Source organism: Melopsittacus undulatus, chromosome 2 (assembly GCF_012275295.1).
Source record: "Melopsittacus undulatus isolate bMelUnd1 chromosome 2, bMelUnd1.mat.Z, whole genome shotgun sequence".
In the NCBI taxonomy this organism is placed as follows: domain Eukaryota; kingdom Metazoa; phylum Chordata; class Aves; order Psittaciformes; family Psittaculidae; genus Melopsittacus; species Melopsittacus undulatus.
The window spans coordinates 23,321,610-23,345,211 of record NC_047528.1 but is presented as its reverse complement, the minus strand read 5'-3'; the positions used below and the strand labels follow the sequence as shown (position 1 = coordinate 23,345,211).

The 23,602-nt window shown below is 35.8% G+C and overlaps 1 protein-coding gene across 6 annotated transcripts in view; it reads right to left on the bottom strand.

The window, feature by feature from the left end:
- NBEA (neurobeachin) overlaps positions 1 to 23,602 on the bottom strand; it is a 509,113-nt gene that overhangs the window by 190,159 nt on the left and 295,352 nt on the right. For all 6 annotated transcript variants that reach the window (XM_034074343.1, XM_034074342.1, XM_034074344.1 and 3 more), the window contains one exon: positions 5,183 to 5,307. In XM_034074343.1, coding sequence (XP_033930234.1) covers positions 5,183 to 5,307 — 125 coding nt within the window. The remainder of the gene's footprint in view (positions 1 to 5,182; positions 5,308 to 23,602) is intronic.

Below are 23,602 nucleotides of genomic sequence, written 5' to 3'. Positions count from 1 at the left end.
GATTTCAAAACGTGATGTTTTTTGTTTATATAATGAAACCATATTCCCGATGATGAGCATGAACAACATTTGCTGAAACTCAAAGCACTAACAAGTCCCTGAAGGAGCGATATACAGTCTGCTTCTGCTAGAACCACTCTTGAAATAAGGTTGCTAATTAGATGTCCAAATGCATAATGGAATGAGTAACTTAAAATAGGCAAGATCAAAAGCAATTGCCATATTGCACATGCAAGACATATCTACAGCTTTGTTTCAAAACTTGAACGCATTATACACTACATTATGTAGCATTATGAACGCTTTTTTTCTTTTATGGTTTTGTTTTTTCTATTTTTCTTTTTTTTCTTTTTCATTCTAAACATTCAAGATCTGTCACAATAATTGGCTTAACAGCCCAAATATTCTTGAACACAGACACTAGAAATATTTGACCAGCTTACATACATATGTTTAGAACATGGGCACAGAGTTATTCATGTTCATTTCCTCCAGTGCAGACTAGAAAATGCGGCCTTTCTTGGACACCCTCTATGTGCAAATGGTTTGTGGATCACAGTCTTCAAAGACTGAAGGACCAAAGCTTAATAAATAAACTATTTTGCTCTTCAAATGACCTCTGTGGCGCAGTATTCTGTCTCACTGGCAGGGTGGTACAGTAATGTCTCATCTATACTAATCTCCAATGACTGTAAACTGTTAAGGTGATTAACTGGAACAGACAGTTCTTTCACCACATGTACAGAATCAGTGGGTCATATCTGCATATGTCATGCATTTATTGGTAGCAAATTTGGGGAGGTAGAGTTTATAATTTTTTATACAATCCTTTTTTTCTTTTTTCTTTCTTTCTTTTCAGTCTACAGTTTAATCCACTACATTGAAATGTTATCTAAACTTCAAATAAAAACTGCTTAAAATGCATTGACACTATAAAATTAAAATTCCACTACGTGAAGTTTCCAGATAGTTCAAAATCCCATTATAGCTTGCATTTTGATACTGCAGGAAGTAGTATCCCTTCAGCTTCACAAAAGGAAGAAATGGATCTATATTTCTATTTAAGTAAGAATTTAACTAAAACAAAGGGGTGCAGCAGATGATGCAATGCTGAACCAATTATGCTTGAATTTTAAATCTAGATATGAAAGTCATTTTAACAGATTACAGACAATTCTAATGCCTAATACCAAATCCTAGAAATGGAAGAGACTAATCCAACCACAGAATTTCTCCAGTACGTTTCCTGTAAATGCTACTATGACTTGGATGTACCTACAGTTTCAAAGGACAGCTAAGTACTTAACCATAGGAATAAGCTATATTTTTTAAACACTTGTGTATAGCCATATAAATATGTTATAATTTCTCATTGGAATACTTTTTAGTTGTCAGATACTTCAAACACATATATGCATGCGTGTGCCCGCAGACGCACACATGCATACATATATGTATGTATATTATATTTTATCAAAACCAGACATCTGAACATGCACACAACAGCTGACTAACAGACTGTAGTTAAATAGAAGCTTCATTCACTTGCATTGTAGTAGGCATTTTTTGAGAGAATTCTGTTTACCAGTAGTAGATTATACAAAATGTTTCCTACAGGACGTAGTCACTTATCGGCTAAAATTATAACTTATTTTTTTAAATAATCTTTTTAAGGTAGAATTTATAATTTGTTGTAATTTCTCTAAAACAAACACATGGATCACAGATACAGTTTTCATTTCCAAGACTCTTCTATTCCTTGATGACTGCAAGTTATATAATTACAGTATCCATACATCCACCATCAACTCTGATTTAATACTAGAGTGACTGTAGAACACTTTTTTATTTATCAAGGTCATATTTTGATGGCTGCAAAAGCTTAGATAAATCAGGTGTTAAGCAGGCACATCTCCAAGGTATCTGGAGATTCTCTCATCTGCAGTACTCAGCACATCTTATTATTTACTGCCAAAGGAATGACTGATTAATTTTGTCATCTTTGCTTTGTGATTTTTGCTCAGTTGAAACTGTCTGCCCTCTTCTTCAATGCCTGATCAGACCTATTTAAGCTGATGCCTTTGATCGTAGACACTGAGGAGCTTGCTGACTTAGGCTTTGACTAAACATTCCTCCACTGCGATATTTATGCACAAAGTCCTAAATGATAACTGACAGTCAATGTAGATAACAAAAACTTGTGAGATGTTTCCACTATTTTACTGTTGCTCAAAATAGCTTTACTTGTACTAAAGGTATCAGTCAAGATGAAAAACTGCTACTAATATAACAAAAGCCCAACAAATTCTGCTAAGATGAACAGTTTATTTCTCACAAACAGAATGTTCGAGGTCAGAAAAAACCCAACAAAACTGCTACTGGAAAACTATACAGTATGTTTTTTTTTTTTTAAATGCTTAAATTTCTTTCTGTAGTGTGATATCATGCTTAGTTTGGGAAGCTAGGGGCATTGTACTACCAAACTGTTTCAAACAGAATTATCAAAACAAATCTAATAAAAAAAACCACAATGAAAGTTAAGCCCTGTGGAAAAAAGTCTGCCTTCAGCTCTTTATTAATCACATTGCAACACCAGAGGCTAAAAGTACATCAAACTGCACCAAATCCTTTTCACATGACAACCTCATAAATTATTCAACTCATTAGTAACACCAAGAGGCATAAAAATAACATCAGTGTTAAGGATGTTTTCTTACAGAGAAAGGTCAGCTAGAAAGGTTCAGTATTAAAATCCAAAGGCTTAAGCCTCTCAAAAGTAAGTACATCTAGACAGAATCCACAAATTATAACTTTAATGCATGCTGTTTTAAAATTCCAGATGTTAATTTTAAATACATGTCAAAAGTTAGAATGATTTATTTTAATTCTGCATTCAAGACAACTTCAGTCTATTGTGATTTTTATGCAACCACTAATTTTGATGCACACCACCTCTAAATACACCTGGACTTTAATTTTCCTCTATGTTGAATGCACTAACAGGTGTGTAGCATGAAATTAGATTGGATATAAGGAAGTTCTTTACTGTAAGGGTGGTGAGGCACTGGAATGGGCTGCCCAAGGAAGTTGTGAATGCTCCATCCCTGGCAGTGTTCAAAGCCAAATTGGACAGAGCCTTGGGTGGCACGGTTTAGTGTGAAGTGTCCCTGCCCGTGGCAGGGGAGTTGGAACTAGATGATCTTAAGGTCCTTTCCAACCCTGACTATTCTATGATTCTCTGAATATATGGAAACAACCCAGTATGAAACCACTTCAGTTTTTTTTTATTTCTTTTTCTTGCAGCTTTGCCTTTTAGACTAGCTCTACTAGTAGGCAGCTGTCACCTGCACCACAAAACTAGAACACAGAACTATATAAATGGAGGCAATCTCTGCAACATGCTGAAACTGTTTAAGTGCAAGCTGGACACTGAAGTTCAAAATAAGAAAAACAGAAAGTGGAAGCTGAAAACATCCTACAAGATGTATTAATTTTCATTTACATGAGACATCAGAAAGTACAGTAATGTTAGTAAATGTGAGAATGAGGCTGCAGCAATAGAGATGTTTCTTTTAGCTACGGTAGCACCTGAAACACACCCCAAACAAAACCCAAACCATTTCCAGCATCCTTTGAGTGCAATCTTATCCCAAAGATACAACACTCCTGCTCTAAGGGCATGAAACAAGTCCATATAAGTAAATGGAAACCTACTGTTATTTTTAAAACTGGATAATACCAAGGCTTAAAACTTTGTAGTAGTATATAAATCAGATTTTTTCCTATTTTAATGTTAGTTTAATATAAAAATTTGAAAATATGTTTAAGTGTTCTTATACCTGTATAATATGTAAAAGCCCATGATTTTGATGGTTATTTGCTTACAAAACCAACATAGCAATTAGCACAGTTTTGCATCTGCCTTTCATAAGATCTGTATTTTGATGTTTTGGAAGAACATGGTGAATATAACCCTTTGTCAAATATGAAATACTATATACTACTGGGGGAAATATCTTCCTTAACCCAACTTACGAACAGTTTATGACTGAAGTCCTGCATATGATCTTCATGTTTAAGTAAGTATTAAATTACACTAGCTAGTATAACTGCGCACACATATATTCATTTATATGTCTAACCTTGTTTGAATTCCAGCTATTTGCCTCAACAACCTGCAAAGTTGGTGAAATGTGTAGGTCATACAGAGTTAGCTTTACATCTATCATATTCAGAACTTCTGGCAACATAAGCCTTTGGCTACAGATCAGCTGAAAGGTTCAACTTGCTTCATGCAGATTACTTCAAGTTTTTACTCCTAAATGCTAAAGAAACATAGTATTTTTTTTTTTCAGTACTACTGACTTAAATAAAAAAAAGGACTGATTAGAGAAAAAAGATGGGCAGAAAATATTCTTTAAAAAACTGCTTTCCTTGATATGTTAGGGAGATACCCCAGCTTAAACATTAGAAATATATTTGCTTTAGACTTCCAGAGTACTCAGATTCAGTCTGCTGTACAGAAGTCACTAAACATATTAAACTTTTAGATTATATAAAGGAATTTGCAAGCATGTTCCTCCTTCCTCTTTCATACTTTAGCTACCTTTCCAAGAAAATCAAACATCATCTAATCTTTAAGTTTCTGGAGCCTCCTTTATAGTCAGTTCACTATTCAAAGCATAAGTATCCTCAAAATAAAGATTTTAAATAAGTTCTTATGTATGTCATGGTTTGCAGGAAAAAAAACCTCCAACCTCTTTTGACTGAGATTATTCATGCCAGGATAAAACTTATGATAGTATTTAAAAACAGTTAATTCCTAATCCATGGAAAATCTCGAATGGAACTATTACAACACATAAGTTTAATGGCCTAACTTTTGTTCTGTCACTCCAGAGAGACAAATTCAGTTACTTTTACCAGTGTCTCAGAATTAGTGTCTGGGAATGCTAGTGTGATACAGCATGAATCTCTTAGGGATCAGATAATTCTACAGCTGACAAGCTCAAGTCTTCTGGTTCATTAAGTATAAGAATTGAAAGAATTCCTTTTCTAAGAATATGTTGTCCTAGGAATTCTCAGCACAGTCCTGAGAAATCAAAGGACATGATTTTCAGGGATTCATGGATATAAAGAAAAACACCATAAGCTATATTTTTAAGCAGGAGTTAGTACTGACCATATTCCACAGCAGCTTTTAGGAGAGCATCTGCATGAGTAGACCCAAAAGCATTGCGAACAAATCGCCTCCGCCGGCGCAAATCATCTTCCCAGTAATCCAAGCGCCAGAAGTCATGCAGTTGGCTGTGAAATAAAGAACACACACATCAGCACCTACCACAGCTTAAACTGTATTTACATACATTATAGTATAATTTCATTGCTGCTTTTCTATTTCAGGAATACAATCTTGTAAAAAAAAAGTATTACTAAAACATACAATATTCTAATGTTTCTTTACATGCATTTATATATTATAAACCTCAGCCCTGCCTGTCTCAAAATGTTCTGCCTGCTGCTAAAAACATTAATCACGCTGAGCCCATTAACAAATGCAGCATCAAATTACAAGTATTAATGGCACAGCTTGCTTTCTTTTACAGTGTTTTTAACAAGACTTGTAAATCATAGAATGAACCTCAGTGCAAATAGTTTGCAATTTAATGACTATGGTCCCTTAGCAGACTGAACTTAGAAGTATAAAATATTGCCCACTTGAATTTTGTGGAACTATGATTAAACTAATGTGCTGAAATATTCATTGAAATAATTCCCTGCTGCCCCTAGCAACCTGAGAAAATTGCAGTTTTATTCATTATTAATAACACTGAATTAGAGCAGCAAAAAATTCCACCATGTGGTAATTGTCTTGGTAAATTATTATGCCAGCACTAACAGAGTACTAGGATGATTTTATAGCTTCCAGCTAATACAAGCCATTAACAACCATGGCCATCTTTGCATTACATTGCCTTTTTACATTCAAAAAGCCATATTAAAGTTCTGTAGACTGACAGAAGCCATAGTTAACCTATAACTGAGTCAAAATATACGTATATATAATCATCTGCTATTCAGCTTTCATTCTAAAGAAATTACCATCTCCACTTTCAGACAGCTTCTTGACCTTATCAACACTAACATCTCCCACATCAACTTTATAAGTATGTTGTGAGATATTTGGGCTAAGATGTATTTTAAGCCAACATTATAAAAATTTTTTGGATTACTATCAAATACCCAGAATGTTTGTGGATGCATCCTTAACATCAAAATCTTAAATGAACACACAATGCAGTTAAAATGATTCTGCAGATCATGACCTTTCATACCATAACCAGGGAGCAACTGCTTTAAACTACCTTCAGTCTATCTGCAGAACCCTGGAGGTGTGTCGTCAAAAGGAAGATGAAAAAATAAAGGAAAGTTTTCAACTCGTAAGTTGAACAAATTTTACCATGTGTCACTTCAGCCACTGTTTTCTATATTGACTTCATTTTGATAAGCTACACGCTTGTAGCCTTTTCCAGAGAAAATGCAGAATTATGCTATAATGTAGAACAGACCTTTTCATTTTTTTACAGTCTTAATCCCTTTTTTTTCATGGTTGCATGAGTTCTTGTCCAATTTTACTAACTGCTGTTATAAAACCTGGATCAGTTCTGGAGCACACAGCACCAAGGTGAGTGGATGTTCCAGCATACATTATAGTTACAAATTTTAAGAAGCAGCACCTCATAATTTTTAGTCAGTGTTTAGTCAGTTTTTTGCATTCTGAATGACATTTTCACTATATGCTTCTTAAGTCTGTATGAAGATCCTACTTTTACTGCTGCCTTGCAGAGCAGGCATTTTACTTATCTACAAGCAGTAAAGAGGCAACTTCAGGAGTTCAGTGGGAGCTGCTTCCTCACTGAGAACAATTCAAAACATCTTGTGTAAATGTGAGGCAGTGACTTTGAGCTCCCATGATGGGAAGATACAGTATTAATGACCCAGCCTGCATGCTTTGAGACAGAAATACCTTTCTGTCTTGAGTACCAGTTATCGTTTGCTAAATAAAATAGCCTGCTTTGGTTTTGTGGTATGGTACAGTTTCTGCTTGACTTGTTCTGTTAGCCTGAAGTATCAGTCCACCATTTTTCCTCGTACACTGAGTACTGATTAATTTTACTGTGACTTGACCCATATGTGATATGAATGCAAACATGAGTAGGTAACTGCCTCATGCTTTAAAAGACAAAGCTTAAAGACTCCTTGCACACCCCAAGTCTAGATCTTACACAGATGATATCAAAGACAATTCACAAGATTTTTATGACAGTGATTTTTTTTTAAGGCTTTCCCTTTTTAAATTTTAAATTTTTTTCCTTTTTCATTTCATCTAAGAGTAAGTAATGATGGAAGAGAAGCAAAGATATTAAAGAACACACTTTAAGCACAAGAGTTCTCTGAAATTACATTTGTCTCCACAATATTAATAAAAAAGGCTGTCAGGTTGATAAGAAGATACAATTATGTAAGAATTAAAATTTTTTAATGAAATTAAGAAATAGTCAAAGAATTAAAAAAATAATTTGTTGTGTGTTTTAATCTGATAATCCACTAATTTAATTAATCATAGAATCATAGACTAGTTAGGGTTGGAAAGGACCTCAAGATCATCTAGTTCCAATCCCCCTGCCATGGCCAGGGACACCTCACAATAAACCGTGCCACCCAAGGTTCTGTCCAACTTGGCCTTGAACACTGCCAGGGATGAAGCATTCACAAATCTGTTGGGCAATCCATTCCAGTGCCTCACCACCCACATAGTAAGGAACTTCCTCCTTATATCCAATCTAAACTTCCCCTGTTGAGGTTTTAACCTGTTATCCCTTGTCCTATCACTACAGTCCCTAATGAATAGTCTATCCCCAGCATCCCTGTAGGCCCCCTTCAGATACTGGAAGGCTGCTATGAGGTCTCCATGCAGCCTTCTCTTCTCCAGGCTAAACAGCCCCAACTTTCTCAGCCTGTCTTCAAATGAGAGGTGCTCCAGTCATCTGATCATCCTCGTGGCCCTCCTCTGGACTTGTTCCAACAGTTCCATGTCCTTTTTATGGTGAGGACACCAGAACTGCACACAGTATTCCAGGTGAGGTCTCACGAAAGCAGAGTAGAGGGGCAGGATCACCTCCTTTGACCTGCTGGTCACGCTCCTTTCAATGCAGCCCAGGATACGGTTGGCTTTCTGATTGGCGAGCGCACACTGAAGCTTGCTCATGTTCATTATCTCATCAACCAACACCACCAAGTCCTTCTCCACAGGGCTGCTCTAAATCTCCTCTTTGCCCAACCTGTAGCTATGCCTGGGATTGCTCCGACCCAGGTGTAGGACCTTGCACTTGGCATGGTTAAACTTCATGAGGTTGGCATCAGCCCAACTCACAAGTGTGTCAAGGTCTCCATGGATGGCATTCCTTCCCTCCAGCATATAGACCAAACCACAAAGCTTGGTATCATCGGCAAACTTGCTGAGGGTGCACTCAATCCCACTGTCCATGTCACTGACAATGATGTTGAACAAGTTCAGTCCCACCACCAATCTCTGAGAGCCACTACTCATTACTGGTCTCCCGCCGAGCATTGAACCATTGACCACAAGTCTCTGCATGCAGCCATCCAGCCAGTTCTTTATCCACCTAGTGGTCCACCTGTTGGTGTCTCTCCAATTTAGAGACAAGGATGTCGTGTGGGACAGTGTCGAATGCTTTCCACAAGTCCAGGTAGATGACATCAACTGCTATATCCCTGTCCATCAGTTCTGTAGCCCCAACATAGATGGCCACCACACTGGTCAGGCAGGATTTCCCCTTAGTGAAGCCATGCTGGCCGTCACCAAGCACCTTGCTGTTTTTCACATGCCTTAACACGCCATCCAGGAGAATCTGCTCCAAGGTTTTGCCAGGCACAGAGGTGAGACTGACTGGTCTGTAATTCCGCTGGTCATCCATTTTCCCCTTCTTGAAAATGGGGGTTATATTTCCCTTTTTCCAGTCATCAGGAACTTCACCTGTCTGCCATGATTTTTCAAATGTGATGGCCAGTGGCTTAGCAATTTCATTCACCAGCTCCTTCAGGACCCGTGGATGGATTTCATCATGTCCCATGGACCTGTGTACATTCAGGTTCTTAAGATGGTCTCGAACCAGATCCCTTCCTACAGTGGGCCCAAGGTCTTCATTCTCACAGTCCCTGTGTCTGCCTTCCAAGACTTGGGCGGTGTGGTCACAGTATTTGCCAGTGATGATTGAGGCAAAGAAGTCATTAAGAAGCTCAGCCTTCTCCAAATCCTGTGTAGCCAGTTTGCCCTATAGCTTCCGAAAGGGGCTCATGTTGTTCCTAGTCTGTCTTTTATTTGCAATGTAATTACAGAATCCTTTCCCATTATGTTTCACATCCCTCCCCAAGTTTATTTCTAATGGGCCTTAGATCAGTCTGAATAATAAGGTGTATTCTCAGATGAAAGTAAAACAGCTCACTCTTCTAATGAAGTCGTTATTTTTTTAAAGTCACTATTTTAAGGAAGTGCTAAGTAAAGAAGTGATGAAATTGTCAGAGGATAAAGTCCATTTTGGGGATCCAAAAAAGTTTCAAGTTCACCAGAGATCGAAGCCTGAAATATGTAATGATGGTGCAAAATAAAAAATTAGAGATAACAGAACACAAACCTTATTTGTAATCACAAATTATATGGCTTTTTAAAACACAACTGAGGTTCTCCACAGGGTTTTCTACAGGAGTCTATCCCACAATGTTATTACATACTTCTGGGTATTGGAAGATGGTATCTGTACCCTGGAGAAAAGGTTTCTGAATCTTAACCAGTTACTGTCTGATTTACCCTTGCCTCTTCGAGCAACATCCTTAATAAAAAGACAAGATACTTTCTCCTACCCTAGAGTTAGCAAGAAAGCAGACACCTGAAAATCTGGTGGCTTTATTTACAGAAAGTTTTGAATGGCTGAGATTCATCACTTGCATTATAGGCAAATAAACTAGTGGGATTTTCCTAAAAAGTTATATTATTACATTTTTTAATTAGATTAAAAAATACTAGTAAGTAGAAGACTGAGGCTACTAGTTGCTGCCTAAAACTAAGAATTTAACTTGCTTTAAAAATCCAGAGGTATGGACTGAATCAGTATTAAATTGTCTAGCCCTAGATTACGGTACTTTAGAAATACTTATATTCTAATCATGGGGATACTATTCAGGCTTTAAGATTTTTCAGGAACTTAGGTAACTGAAAGGTAATTCTAAGTGATGGCTGTAAACCAAGCAGAACAGCAACTTCTAATGCTGTACCACGCACAAGTCAGTCTAGAAAAGAGCATGTCTGGAAATTGTCCAGATGTGTTTGTGCTATAATCCATTTTTTCCTAGAAGTGACTTTTCTAAATCAAGTAATTTTAGTAATTTATCTCTGCAACAAGTACAATATAGGTTTTACTTTCTTAAATAATGTATATTATTAATAATCCTTATTTCTACACCAACTGTGTAATTTCTTATTCCCCCATATTTTATACCACTTTAGTGACATTTTGAATCAGGCTTGTTTTAATGAAAAAGTTCAGAATAAGCATACTGCAATGATTTTATTTTTTTTTAACAACTAAAAGTTCATATCATCATTCATCAGCTACTTCTACATATTTCAAAAAAAGAAATATATCTGTATCCATTTAACTGAACAGTTATTTAAAATGCACTCTAAAACACATGATCCAAAGAAGTTTGCACCGTGAGTTTAACTCTCAAGATAATTTCCTTACAAACTGTGATATAATCCAATATAAACCTTTCTCATCCTTATCATGATTAGCACTGACATGAAACTAGTGATATTACAAAACTTGTTTGGAGTGGTATGCATGTTGCAAACTTAAACCTGAATTCCAGATTTGCAGTCATAGAGTTAATACAGACACAAAATGTAAACATTTCAGTGGAAAAAGCCCTATTTTACTACATTTACTGAAGGACTGCAAATTATGTTTCACTGCCACTGTCATCACTGATGCCCACTTAGCAGTTAGCTAGGTACATTCTTGTACTTGGAACAGCATTTTATCTTGTTAAAGACCAGCACAGCATGGAAAGTTGTGTTATGCTATCCAAGGTAGCCAAGGTGGACTTTGGTAAGTTAGAGCAAACAGCTTTGAAGTCTCCCAAGGTCAGATTGCTCTAAAATTCAGAACTGCCCAGAATTCTGTATAATTCTCTTTGCTCCTGTACCACACACACCTTCCATATATTTGAGGACAAAGATTACTCAGACAGACCAAAGTATTTCAGATAACCAAATCTACTACCTTCGTAGAGGCAAAATTGTGTAGCGCCCTTCCACCAAATTATTTAGAGGAATATCAAGCAGGCCTGTGCAGCAAAGTCCTCCCTGCCTTTTCCCAACATTTCTACAGCTTGAACTTTTTCAAGACAACTTTTGGAAACATTTTTCTGTTAACTCCTAGGCCACAGCTCTGATGAAGTGTATGGGAAGTTTTTTGTCTTTTACTTATGAATGTCATCTATCCTAAATATCAAGCCTTTATGCACCCTGTGGGCAGTCAGTCTGTGACAGCAGCTCCATGGCTTTGAAACATAGTCCCTGATAACACTTAAATACAGTTTGCTGTGTGTCACCTACAGCTACAGCAACTAAAGGCAAATGCAAACAGTGGAGAGTAGCAGTACACATGTTCTTAAAAGATCTTTAGACCGCAGGCCAAAGGATGGGCTGCCAGATGGAAGAGATTAAGTCCGAATATGTTAATGAAGAGGAAAGAGCCTGCAGGCATGGGGGAAGGGGAAAAAGTTGTTTGGAGAACGAGGGGGATCACAGAATTAAAAGGATGTCAGAGAATCCATAGCCTTTGTAATAGTGGGAAACTACATAGAAAAGGCAAGGAACTGATCATCTATAATTTCAAGAATTAGTCCTGGTTGCTTTTATGCAACATGTTTTAAAAAGAAAAAAAAAATCCTTTTCACAGGATGGAATTGTGACTGTGTTTTGAGAAATAAGAAAAAAAAGTATGTTAGAAAAGTATAAAGCATTTCCCTAAGGTAATATGAAGAATAGAAAATCTATATTTTTTTTAAGTAAAATAAAACTTGAAAATACAAAAAGTCAAGTAATTATTATGCAGCATTACAGTTAAAAAGTATAAGCTAAAATATAAATCTGTTTGCCAGAAAATCTAAGTAATATTGTCTTTTGTACCAATGAAAGAACAAATACTGTTTCAAATAGTATAGCAGCAGATACAGTAATTGTATTAGAGTGAAGGCTTTTCTGATTGCGCTCGAAACTGAAACAGTGACTACTGTTTTTATCGAGATGGTAAGACAGGTATGCAAAAATCATATTCTGCATTATAATGGCTAAAACAAAACAAAGCCCTATTGCACATGAACAGAAATACCTATCAGAAGCCTTAATTAGCATAACTAGTATAGTTGCTATACACAAAAAAGATTTTTTGTTACAAAAATCACAAAGCTCCATTATGTTTTTCCAAAAAGCATGCTAGAAAATCACAGAAATAAAACTGGAAATACTGAAAACTAAGAATAATATGAAAACCAGGAACATCCGCACACATTAAAATAAAGATGTCAATAACCTGAGGAACATCTAATGCTGAGAAAATTCAAAAAGATAATAAAATATTTATATATAGGAGTTCAAAATATCTTTAGGCATTCTTAATATTTTTTTATCTTAAGTACACATGCATAATAATAATAATTGTTAAACATCAGTATATATTTGTCAGAGTTTCAGAGCAGAAGGGGAAAAGTGTCAGTAAAAGTGCTTACCATTTAAATAGAAGGATGCTAAGTACTCATAGAAATATAAGTCACATTTAATATTTTAAAAAGTGTTTTTTTTATAAATATAATGTTGAGTGACTCAATTCATACTGTAATTTTTGAAAGAAGCTCGGTAGACACATCCTAGGGAAGTATATCAGTACGATTGATAAAGTGATGTTCACAGACTGGTAAAGCAACATAAGAGCAGGGAGACAGCCCATAAAGAAGAATGTAAGAAACTGGTGGAGAGGGCACTGGTATACTGGGGGATGGTGGTTGTGGCAGTGGGCAAACAAGGGATGCCTAGGCTATTGTTAGGGATAGCACTTCCTGGGGGATGGCTGGATGGTCAGTGACCATTAGGTTTTTCTTCAGTTTATCTTGTATTTGTAAACAGTGCAGCAAACGAGCATGGGTAGAAATGAGAAAGAAAGCAGAGGAGTTCCCTGTAAATTTGGTTAGGCAGCTAGTGTCCTGGTCACTGACAGCTGGAGGAGATGGTGTGGAGAGCACAGCAGTCCAGCTAGGTGACTTAAATCCCAGGCACTGCTGTATTCAGATTTGACATGAGAGATAGAGGTATTTTTTGTACCTCCTGTGTAGGGCTGCCAAATGTGAAAAATTAAAATGAGAAGAGACATGAGACAGGAATGATTGATGAAATTTGAAGAGAAATGTAGTCAAAGTTAGGAGTCGTAAAAATGAAAAAGGACTTGCTAGAAACATCTAGAACTAGGCAGTGGGAATTAAAAAAATAGTAGTGCGTAACCAATAGATAATACCCATTGGAATAATTTTACTGGACTATGAGTGAAACAGCAGGACAAGCTTCCTCCAGCAATATTTTTCATGATACAGGGAAATGGGAAACCATAGAGACATTGTATTGGGAGGCAAAGAAATAGAAAAATATAGATGAAAGGTCTGAAAATGTAATTATTGACTGGTGAAGAAAAAGCAACATGGAGCTGGAAAAAACAGAAGCTGGAAGTCTGAAAGGAACAGATGTGAGAAGAAAATCAACAACTGGAAGCTAGTGGGAAATAACTGTGAAAGTGGATGGGAAGAGGAAAAAAATCATATAAATAATTAGGGATAGATAAATACTGGATATCAAAAATACCTGTTAAAATATCTGTAATATTTTGAAACTTGTGAATTTGAGCTACTTTTGTTTAAGGCAGTGAACTCCAGAAATCTGTGAAGTTTAGAGCTGATCTGTGGGGTTCCATGATTACTTTATGAGCAGAAAAAGGTGAAGAAAAAAAAAAGGTTAATTTAAATACAGTTTATATGCAGCACAAGTTACCAGGAGATTACATACTAGTTGACACACAGGTTTCCTTGTGGAGAATGGAGAATGGTAAAAGGTTTGAAAATAAGAACAAAAATTGGAGTTATTAACACTTGTGAAGGAAGAATGCAGTTCATAAACCTGCAAACTTTTACAGAGGTTAGTACTTGTGTGTTATAGTTTTGCAAGGTTTGGGCAGAGGGGAAGAGTTTTCATGTGGACTTTGAAACAGCGCATGGAGGAACTCAAAGTAATAAAAAATACTACCACTAATCATCAGAGCAGGAACAGAGAAGTCACCTTTGAAAAGCAAAAAGAAAACTTCCAACACAGTTTCTCTCCTATGATCATGTTACTAATGGTCTTGCATTAATAATGAAGGACAAACCTAAGAGGAACAGAGAATTGGATACAAATGAAAAGGGAGAAAAAAAATATCTGAAGACAACAAATGACTAATGATCCTCAAAATTTCCAGACAAGAATTTTCAAAGAACTGTTCAAACTGTAACATCCTTGTCAGAAAAGGGATTGATTTATATGGCCTTTATTTTCTTCTTAAGGCACTGGAAAAAGGTATATTTAATATACACACACTCTTAAAGAAACCCTCCAACTCCTAAAACTTTTATGATTTCATTTCAGTGAAAAAAAAAATAGGACACTGAAGATCAAAATAGGAAAAATAGAAAGTGGAAGCTGAAAACAGAAATCCTTCAAGATGTATTAATTTTCATTTACATGAGACATCAGAAAGGACAGTAATGCTAGTAAATGTGAAAATGAGGCTGCAGCAATAGAGATGTTTCTTTTAGCTAAGGTAGTACCTGAAACACAGACTTCTAATGCAGTTAATTTTCAGGTCATATTGTATGGGCCAATAACTTGCTTCTGATCATCAGGAAAATTTATGAAGAATGCAGACAACAGAGTCTGAAGGAACAAACTGCTAACAAACACACAAAGAAGGACTAACAATTAAGCTGATGTCTAGATTTTTTACAAAGCTCAGATCTGTGGAATGAGATGCTCATTCTAGAACTGCTGCTATATATTAAATAGTAGTAAATTTATACCAAGAAGCAGTAGTTTTAGGGAAAGAAGACTAACCATGCATAAAGCTATCTGGGAAAAAAATGTAAGAAAAAGGCAGGTATCTGCTGAAAAAAACAGCAATGAAAATGTCAATAAGTCAAATGTCTACAAAGTAAAACTATAGGTAAACACAATTTTTTATTTCTTAAATTGATCCAACATAAACCATAAATTTACAATAATATGAGATATTTTTGGAAAATCAATCAAAAACCTAATGTGCAACAGTAGAACATTACATGTAGTAAAGCTAAATGAAACAATGATTTTCTGAAGTTTTATACTCCGTTCCTTTCAGTTAATCCAATGACATTAAAATAACAACTGAGGCAGCATAAACTGTCAGTGTTTGACTCACCAGAATCACAATTTTTTTTTTTTTTAAACCAAACTATCAATAAAAACAGAATGCAAGTGAACCATATTCTAGCAAGAGTAAAATGTATCCCTGGAAACACTAAAATGAAACACATTTAAGGTTACTAAAATTAAGACATATAGCATGGTGACCAATTGGTTGCAGTAGAAAACAAACTGGTGTTATGACCACTGGTCTCTTGTAGTTACGCTTTGCCTTTGGTACAGCATCTTACCAACTGACTCCCTTTTTTCACAAAAGTTAGTAAAAAAAAAAGGAACAAAACCTAAGTCCCCAAAACCAAACCTTGCCCATCTAACTTTGGTTGGGTTGGGGTTTGGGGTTTTTTTAGTATTATTTGCTTTGTTCAAGTGTAGCACTGAAAAGGGAAAACAACAATTTATTCAAAGCTCACATAAATACCCTTCTCCTTTGCCTTCTGCATGAATGCTATCTTTTCTACTTATGTAAATGATAGAATATTTTGCTCCTGAGAGAAATGAACACCACTAGAACTTTTAAGTAGCTTTTTCTATCTTTTCTGGTAGGAAAAATAAAATCCATTTTCCCTTTGAATTCTGAATACTACTGCATTAAGAAATTCTGATAAGCAAAGCTGGATGCTGGGGTCCCTCCCTAGGTTGTTGCAAATGTCACCCCCATACAGTCCACATCAGCACAGCATGAAAGTTCTGAGATTTTGCAGTTTTGATGAAGCAGACACCTTTTACAAGTAAACCAATTTAATCTGTATTTCAAGATTGTTCCTTATCATATCAAATATATGCTGGGTTTTAAAAAATCTAGGCATTTGTGATTTATCTACAATTCTAGAAGAGTAAAATACCAGCTAAAAGTTGGTTCAGTTAGGATTACTGTGCTTGAACAACTGAAAAAACAGTCCCAGGTTTTCAAAGTGGGCATCCAAAGTAAATGAGTTTGTTGAAGCTCTTGAAAAATTAGGTCCCTTATTGGCTTGCTTGTGGTGAAACACAAAAGGCTCAGACTTGTAAGTAGGGATAACATATGTGACTGCTGATGAGGATGCTGCCCAAACTGTCAGCTCCATTTCAGATGCACAGATTAAGGTGCCTGAATTTCTTGTGAAAGAACTACTTGAGAAGCTACTGAGCATATCAATTACAGTCCATTTTCAAGGCAAACCAGCAATGGCTTGTCAAAAAATCTAGGCCTGTACTTTTAACATAAACTGCAGGGTTGTGGTAGATAGCTAGGACTCATTATCTCATTAGCTACTCGTGTTCATAAGTCACAGCTCAAAGCCTATGGCATCCAGGAATAGAAATTTGGTATCTCAAAACCTTCAATTAGAAGAAAGAAAAAATATTTCATCTAAATATTTTAAAGTGTTATTCTAAAACCCCATAATGAATTACTGTTTCAAACCCTTATAAATTATTCAAGCTGCAACTGTTTAAAGACATCTAACCTATAGACCTGGCATTGTGATGAAATAATTTGGTTCTTTAAGGCCTATCAATGAACAGCAACAGTAACCAAAATCTAATAAATAAATAATAAAGTTTTACCTAGGCAATTATTTTAATTTCCATCATGCAGAACTGTTTATTAAAATGCAAGTCTAATCATACACTATTTCAACAGAATAATTATTTTTGCAAATGCTGTTTCAAGCTTGGTTATTGGAAATTTTTGAATTAAAAATTTATAGAAGTCTAAAGTTTTAAACTTTGTGCAAGTTTTTGGGGACAGATTTCTTTTTCTCCTAAGTATCACATGGAAGTAAAGTATAAGTTAAGACAAAGCATACATTTAGCTTTAAACCTAATATTGTTCTTAAGAATTGAAACAAAGACATGATGGCCCAATTAGTGGATACAGCTTGACTGGTGTATAAACAGTCATTCCTATCCACAAATGCAACCTGTATTGATGAAATAAACATTTGCCAAGTGGCATAGCCGTGAGTGCTACAGAATTTACAGAATTTTTAATAGAGATGCTCAATAATCTTAACTTTGATCTTTTTCAATACGGGGAATTTTTTTAAGAGCTAAGAAACCAGCTTTCCAAGTAAATCTAAACTGCTCTATTTATACATTATTTTTGAAAGTCAAGAGGTTCTTTAGAAGTATAGAAACAGTCTTCTATAAAATATCCCACAATATATCAGCATGACCTAATGACTTATTTTTAGCTCTGCAAAACTCATGGGAGAACAAGCCTACACGACATAAAAAGAAAAATAAAAGGAAGAAAACACAGAATTAAAACTTCCTTGTTCTTTGCCTTGGAAAAAAAAAAATCTGTTTCTGTGGGTTTTGAAAAAGAAGCAGCATAGGCTTTACAGAAATTTTGCATACAAAGTATTTGACAACTCATTATTCTGGAAATACTTTTTCATGTTTTCCTATCTTTTAGCTACTTAATCTGTTAAGCAATTCTGTGTAACAATCATGAGACATAGCTGATTTTTCCCTTGTCTGAAGAACAAATCTGTGACATGACTATATGTATTTTCTGCATTTTCCATGTACTTTCGTAGTTCAGTTAATATTGTATACTATGATTTCCAATACAGAGATGCTTTACATATATAATATAGAATGTATATTTGGCTGTATCTTACTTAATACCACAGTTAAAGAGAAATCAGTAGTAACAATTTAATAAATTTATACAAAATCCCACCACTTCTCTGTGTACAATCACCATGAGGAATTACTATCCTCACCCTTGTTCAAGATGATTTCATCTATTACACATTTATTACAAGGGTTCTTTTTAAGATTTTATTGCTATAGTTTGCATGGAGAATGAGAAACGAGACAGGAATTCAAATCCATCTATTATACCAGAAAGAAAGTTTACTGACTGGACGGGTACTAAAGTAGACCATTGATGGAGGAAGGAACCATACTTCAGGGAATAGAAAGATATGCTGCTCTGCCTTAGAAGAATAGGTAGCCAAATTTCCTGATCCAAGAAAGAAAAAATCAAAAACTTCACGACTGTGAAATAGAAGCTATGTGTTGAGAAGAGACAATATTCTAGGAGTAGTTTAAAAGTGGGAAAAAGTGAGACAAAATGGAGCTGGCTTCAGCCTGTATCTGTGTTTGAAGGCTATTTGGTGATGGTATTTTTTCTGGCTTACTTTCTCCAAGATATGAATCTGATCATCCAGAATACTTTCTGTCAAAGCTCTTTGGACACAGGTCTGGGAAGAGAGTTGAACATGAAGTGCTGAAAAGTGACATGTGGCTTAAGAGCCATGGAACAGGTTATACCAGTCTCAGAGTTTCTCCAGTTTCTAATGACCAACTTGGAGGAAATTGTCTGGAGATGATGCAAGGTTGGCTATCACCTTATTTTTGGAAACTGCTTTTTCTACAGGGACCAAACTGCCTATAACCTCATAAAATTTGTTTTCCTTTCTTGCAATCTGGGAGGCACAGTTCAATTACTGGGAAGTTAATACTAGCAATTAACAGTTGTAATTTACTGGAAGATTAAAGTTGTCAAATTATGCCAAATGATAGCTGTGTTGAGTTCCTTTTATCTAACTTAAGATGTCGACATTATTGACATTTAACTAATCAACCCAAGCCCATTTCATAGGTGATGGAGAAAACTAGTTGTACCTTGGGAAAAGTTGGGTGATAGGAATCCTATTGCTCTTGTCTCAAGTAACAAAGGTCTCAACAGCAGAGAAAGTAAAACCTGGAGTTCTCACAAAAGAATCTGGCATCTAAGACTTGTATGGAATTGTCAAGGGAAGGATCAGGTAAAAAAATTCACATGATTGAGTGAAATCCAAGAGGCAGGATAGAGAAGATGAGGTTTATAGGCTATATGGATACTATTAAATGAGAGACCTGGAGAAAGTGGCCAATTGACTTGTCCCAGTTTTATATTATTACAAGTTACACGAAAGCGTCTATTTATCACCTGATTGACTTCCTAAAGAGAATCCTGAAATGTTAAACAGACAAAAATCACAGAAATAATCTTCTCTGTGCAAACAAATAATATTAATAAAAAAAATCGAAATTCCTCTTTTAAAGAACAAGCTTATGACTTTATTGCTATAAAACAGCAATGGACAACCAGAGGGTCAGCATTCAAAATCCCCAGATTCAGACTGCCAATGCCTTACTGGAAACAAAATTCTTTTCAGCTGACACACAATAAGGAGCATAAAAATATTTACATTCAGGAAACAAAACCTGTGTAAATTCAAGCAATGGAAATAAAAGCTGACATGCTCAAAAAATCAGACTATATTATTAAAGCAATCAAGAAAGTCTAAGAGTTAAATACTTAAAAACAGAAAACTCTTTATTATGCATAATATGAAGTTAAAAAATAGAAACCATCATTTTGCAGATTCTGAATCTGTGGTGTAGTAATGCATAATTTTAAAGACAGAAAAAAAATTAGACCAAAATTTAGGCCAAATTCTAAAAGCAAGTATGAGTTTGTTCAAGTATACATGCATGAAAAATCCCGTTAGAGTCAACAACATATTTAAACTGAGACATGTTTCAGGATGTATATTAGGGGCTGAATTCCACCAAAATATGAGAAAATGCTTTAAGCTACTGGTAGAATAACTATGTATATTTTTACACTACAGATTGAACACTGGTAGGAAAAGATTTATAGTAATTGTTCTTTATTACATACAAATAAGACTTTAGTTGAGGTTATTTTGTTAACTTGTTTCTGCTTTCTAAAACAGTTCTTTGTTAAAGAAGCAAGCAAACAAACCAGAAAGCCAAACTAGTGAAAAGCTTCGAAAATAACTAATAAGAAATTGACTTAATTGACAACAGTGTGAAAAGCTGCTAAATCACTCTGAAAGATTATTAATGTTTTTATACAGAAAATGAATACAGATTCTATTCTCATCTCATACTTTATAGGACTTTATTAAATAAATAACTCTAATACAGTTCTAGAATAGCTTTTGTTGAGCATTTTGCATTTTATTTAAGCAACCAAAGCAACATTGGACTAGGAGGGTGAATATACACACCAGGCCTGTCCTCTGTATTGCTCAACAGCTGTGTGGTTTTCTTTTTTTTCCTAATGTTTAACTGAACTAGCATAAGGCTCCTTGTCCTGTCAGCAGAAGACCAAATGGTTCTGTTCTTTCCTCTATATTGTTCTGCAGATAAATATTTATAGATTAAGACCTTCCGTGACTATTTCTTTTCCAAACTATTAAGTTGTTTTGGTCATACTCATCATCAACTTGAAGCATCCTTGTCTTTCTGTAGCTGGTCTATGATCTCTGCAGATAATGATATGGTTCCAAACTGTGCATACAAACAAAAGCACAATATATAATGGATCTACTAGTGTTTTAATAGCCATATGCTCCCATGGAGTAGTAAAGCTGGATTATGGACCAAGAAGACAGCTGCTCTTTCTGGCTTAATATTGAATCTGTAAAAGTTTCTTGTGTGTTTTTTGGGAAAAAAAAACAACAAACAAACAAACCCCCACAAAAACGTGTTCTTGCTCAGAGCAAAAAAAACCCTGAAAACATTCTGTTTTAATTTAACCTACCTCTTGAAAAATATTTAGCTTCAGGGTGAGCTTAGGAAAATGATATTGTGCCATGATATCTACATACAATGGCATGAAAGTCCTCATGCTTTAGTCTCCTCCACATTTACAACATTGTGTTAAAAATTAATTCCTGATAACAGCAATATTATCTTCCAAACAGGCAGTACAACTCAACAGATTGATAATGAAAAAAACACAAGTTAATGACCGATGTGATTTGGTGACCAGTGAGAAGGTAGTATGATTCAGAATATACTCCCTACCAGTAACTGGACTACTTGCTATAATTTCTCTAATTGACAGAGTCTGGTTGATGCTATCTGACAAGCCTTTGTTCCCCAGCTGAACTGTCAGCTCTTGCACAGTGAAGATACCTTTGCTGCTAACTCACAAATATCTGTGCATCCTTCAGCATAGCTAACATGGTGGAAAAGAAACACACTAAAAATCTCACACTCATGGAAACACAAAGTTCAGACCTGATTCAGTAATGCACCCTTGTCAGACACTTATGTGCTAGAGTTTTACCAGGCACCAGTTAATAGTCACAAATGGATAGACACTCACTTCGCCCCTTAGGGCCTGTTCGGCCATCATGAAAAATGTCCGATGGCACAGAACTTTCAGTCTGCCTTTAGAGCAGTTAGGTTCACAAGAAACACGTATAACTCAGAGTAGAAGCAAAATATGGAAAACATTACAGAGGATTCTTGGATGAGCTGGCAAAAGTTCATTTTGCTTACAATAATTGGTGTTTTCAGTACAATGTTTATAAGTGCTTAGTGAACATCTCCAAAACCTCAATTTGCCTGCAGCAGGCCTTTGAAATAAAGTAGGAAGCAAGCAATCAGGTTAGAGCATTGCTCTTTCTGATATTAAATACTTTTCTGGAGTGAGATATAATTTTTGAAAAAAACCTTCTGTGTTCTGTTTCACAGGAAAACGTTGGCAGTATACCAAAAGAACAAAATGAAATTAGCATAAGACAGTCATAGAGCTCCAAATGATCCTAGAGCAGCAGTAGACCCAGCACTAGGACTATAAACTTTTATAAAGATGAAGAGGAATCCTTCCCAATTTTGGGAGGTCTCTATCCCCAGGTAACATTTTTTGCCCTAGAGTCACTGTATGCCATTCAGTGCTCAAGGTATAAGCTCTAGGGGAAGGATTGTGGTTGCCCTCCCTAATTTTCCAGTTAAATTTGCAAGCAGAATATTTTTGGTTTGTACATTGTGTATCAAAAATTAGAGACACCACTATTCATCACTGTGAAATACACATATGCATTAACTTCATCAATATCGAAAGACACCAGAATGCAATTCACTAAGGAGCATGATGCTTGCGATCTTCTGGAGATACTCTGAAAGCCTAAAACAATAATTTTTTTTTCAGGCTTTGTCAATGAAATGTTTCTCTCTCAAACATACACACTAATAATAACTTGTGCCTAGACTGTTACTGCTGATTCCATCTAAAAGTAAATACTATTATACAAGAAAAGCTATGGTAGAGACAACATGCTTCCCCCATGAATCACCAGTCTTGTGGAATGGGACACTGTCAGCCTCTTCTGATGATACTGTCTCATTTTGCACTAGTAAAATATTATTTGTAATGCGAAGTGAAAGGACTACAACTATATGGCTCCTGCCCAGGCTCATCTCTTGCCACATTGCTCCAATTCACAATCCAAGTCTTTACTATCTTTCCCCTTTTGAAAATATTGAGTCAGTGTAGATGTGTGGATTTGATTGGGGAAGCTTTAGTCATTCCTGGTCTGCTTCCTAACAGCAATAAAGCTACAACCTGGTGCATGATGATGGGGGAGAGAGGGTGAGTGGGAATGAGACAGATGCAGGCCCATGAATATGTCATTCTCTCTGCCCATTACACAAAGTAAAATATCTTAATCTGGAATGATTAACAGAGAACTGCTGTAGAATAAACTATGGACTGCAAGGGGAGCCTGCAGGAAGGTGGACAAGGCCATTCCAGACCTCTCCAGCAAAAGAGCAGAGCCATAGCTGAAGGGGATATGATAGTGATCTTCAATATGAATGGCACTAAGATGGTGAATTGGCAACAAGGACTCACTGATAAGAAAAGATCTAGGGAGAACATATAGTCATCAAGCAACAAGTTCAAAACAATGAAAGTGGAGTTTGTGTGAATTTCTCACAGAGCATAGTCAAGGTGTGGAACTCAATACTATGCCATATTACGGACAGCAAAATTTTACATGAGTTCTTAAAGGGATTAGACATTTCCTTTCATAGAGGGAAAAATAAAACTACCAAAAGTTATTAAATTCAAGGATATCACCTCAGGCTCAGGAAGTCCCAAAGCTACAATTTGCTGAAAGCTGTGAGGATATGCTAGGGGAGTATCACAATAAAGTCAACTAGGGAAATACTATACTCTCT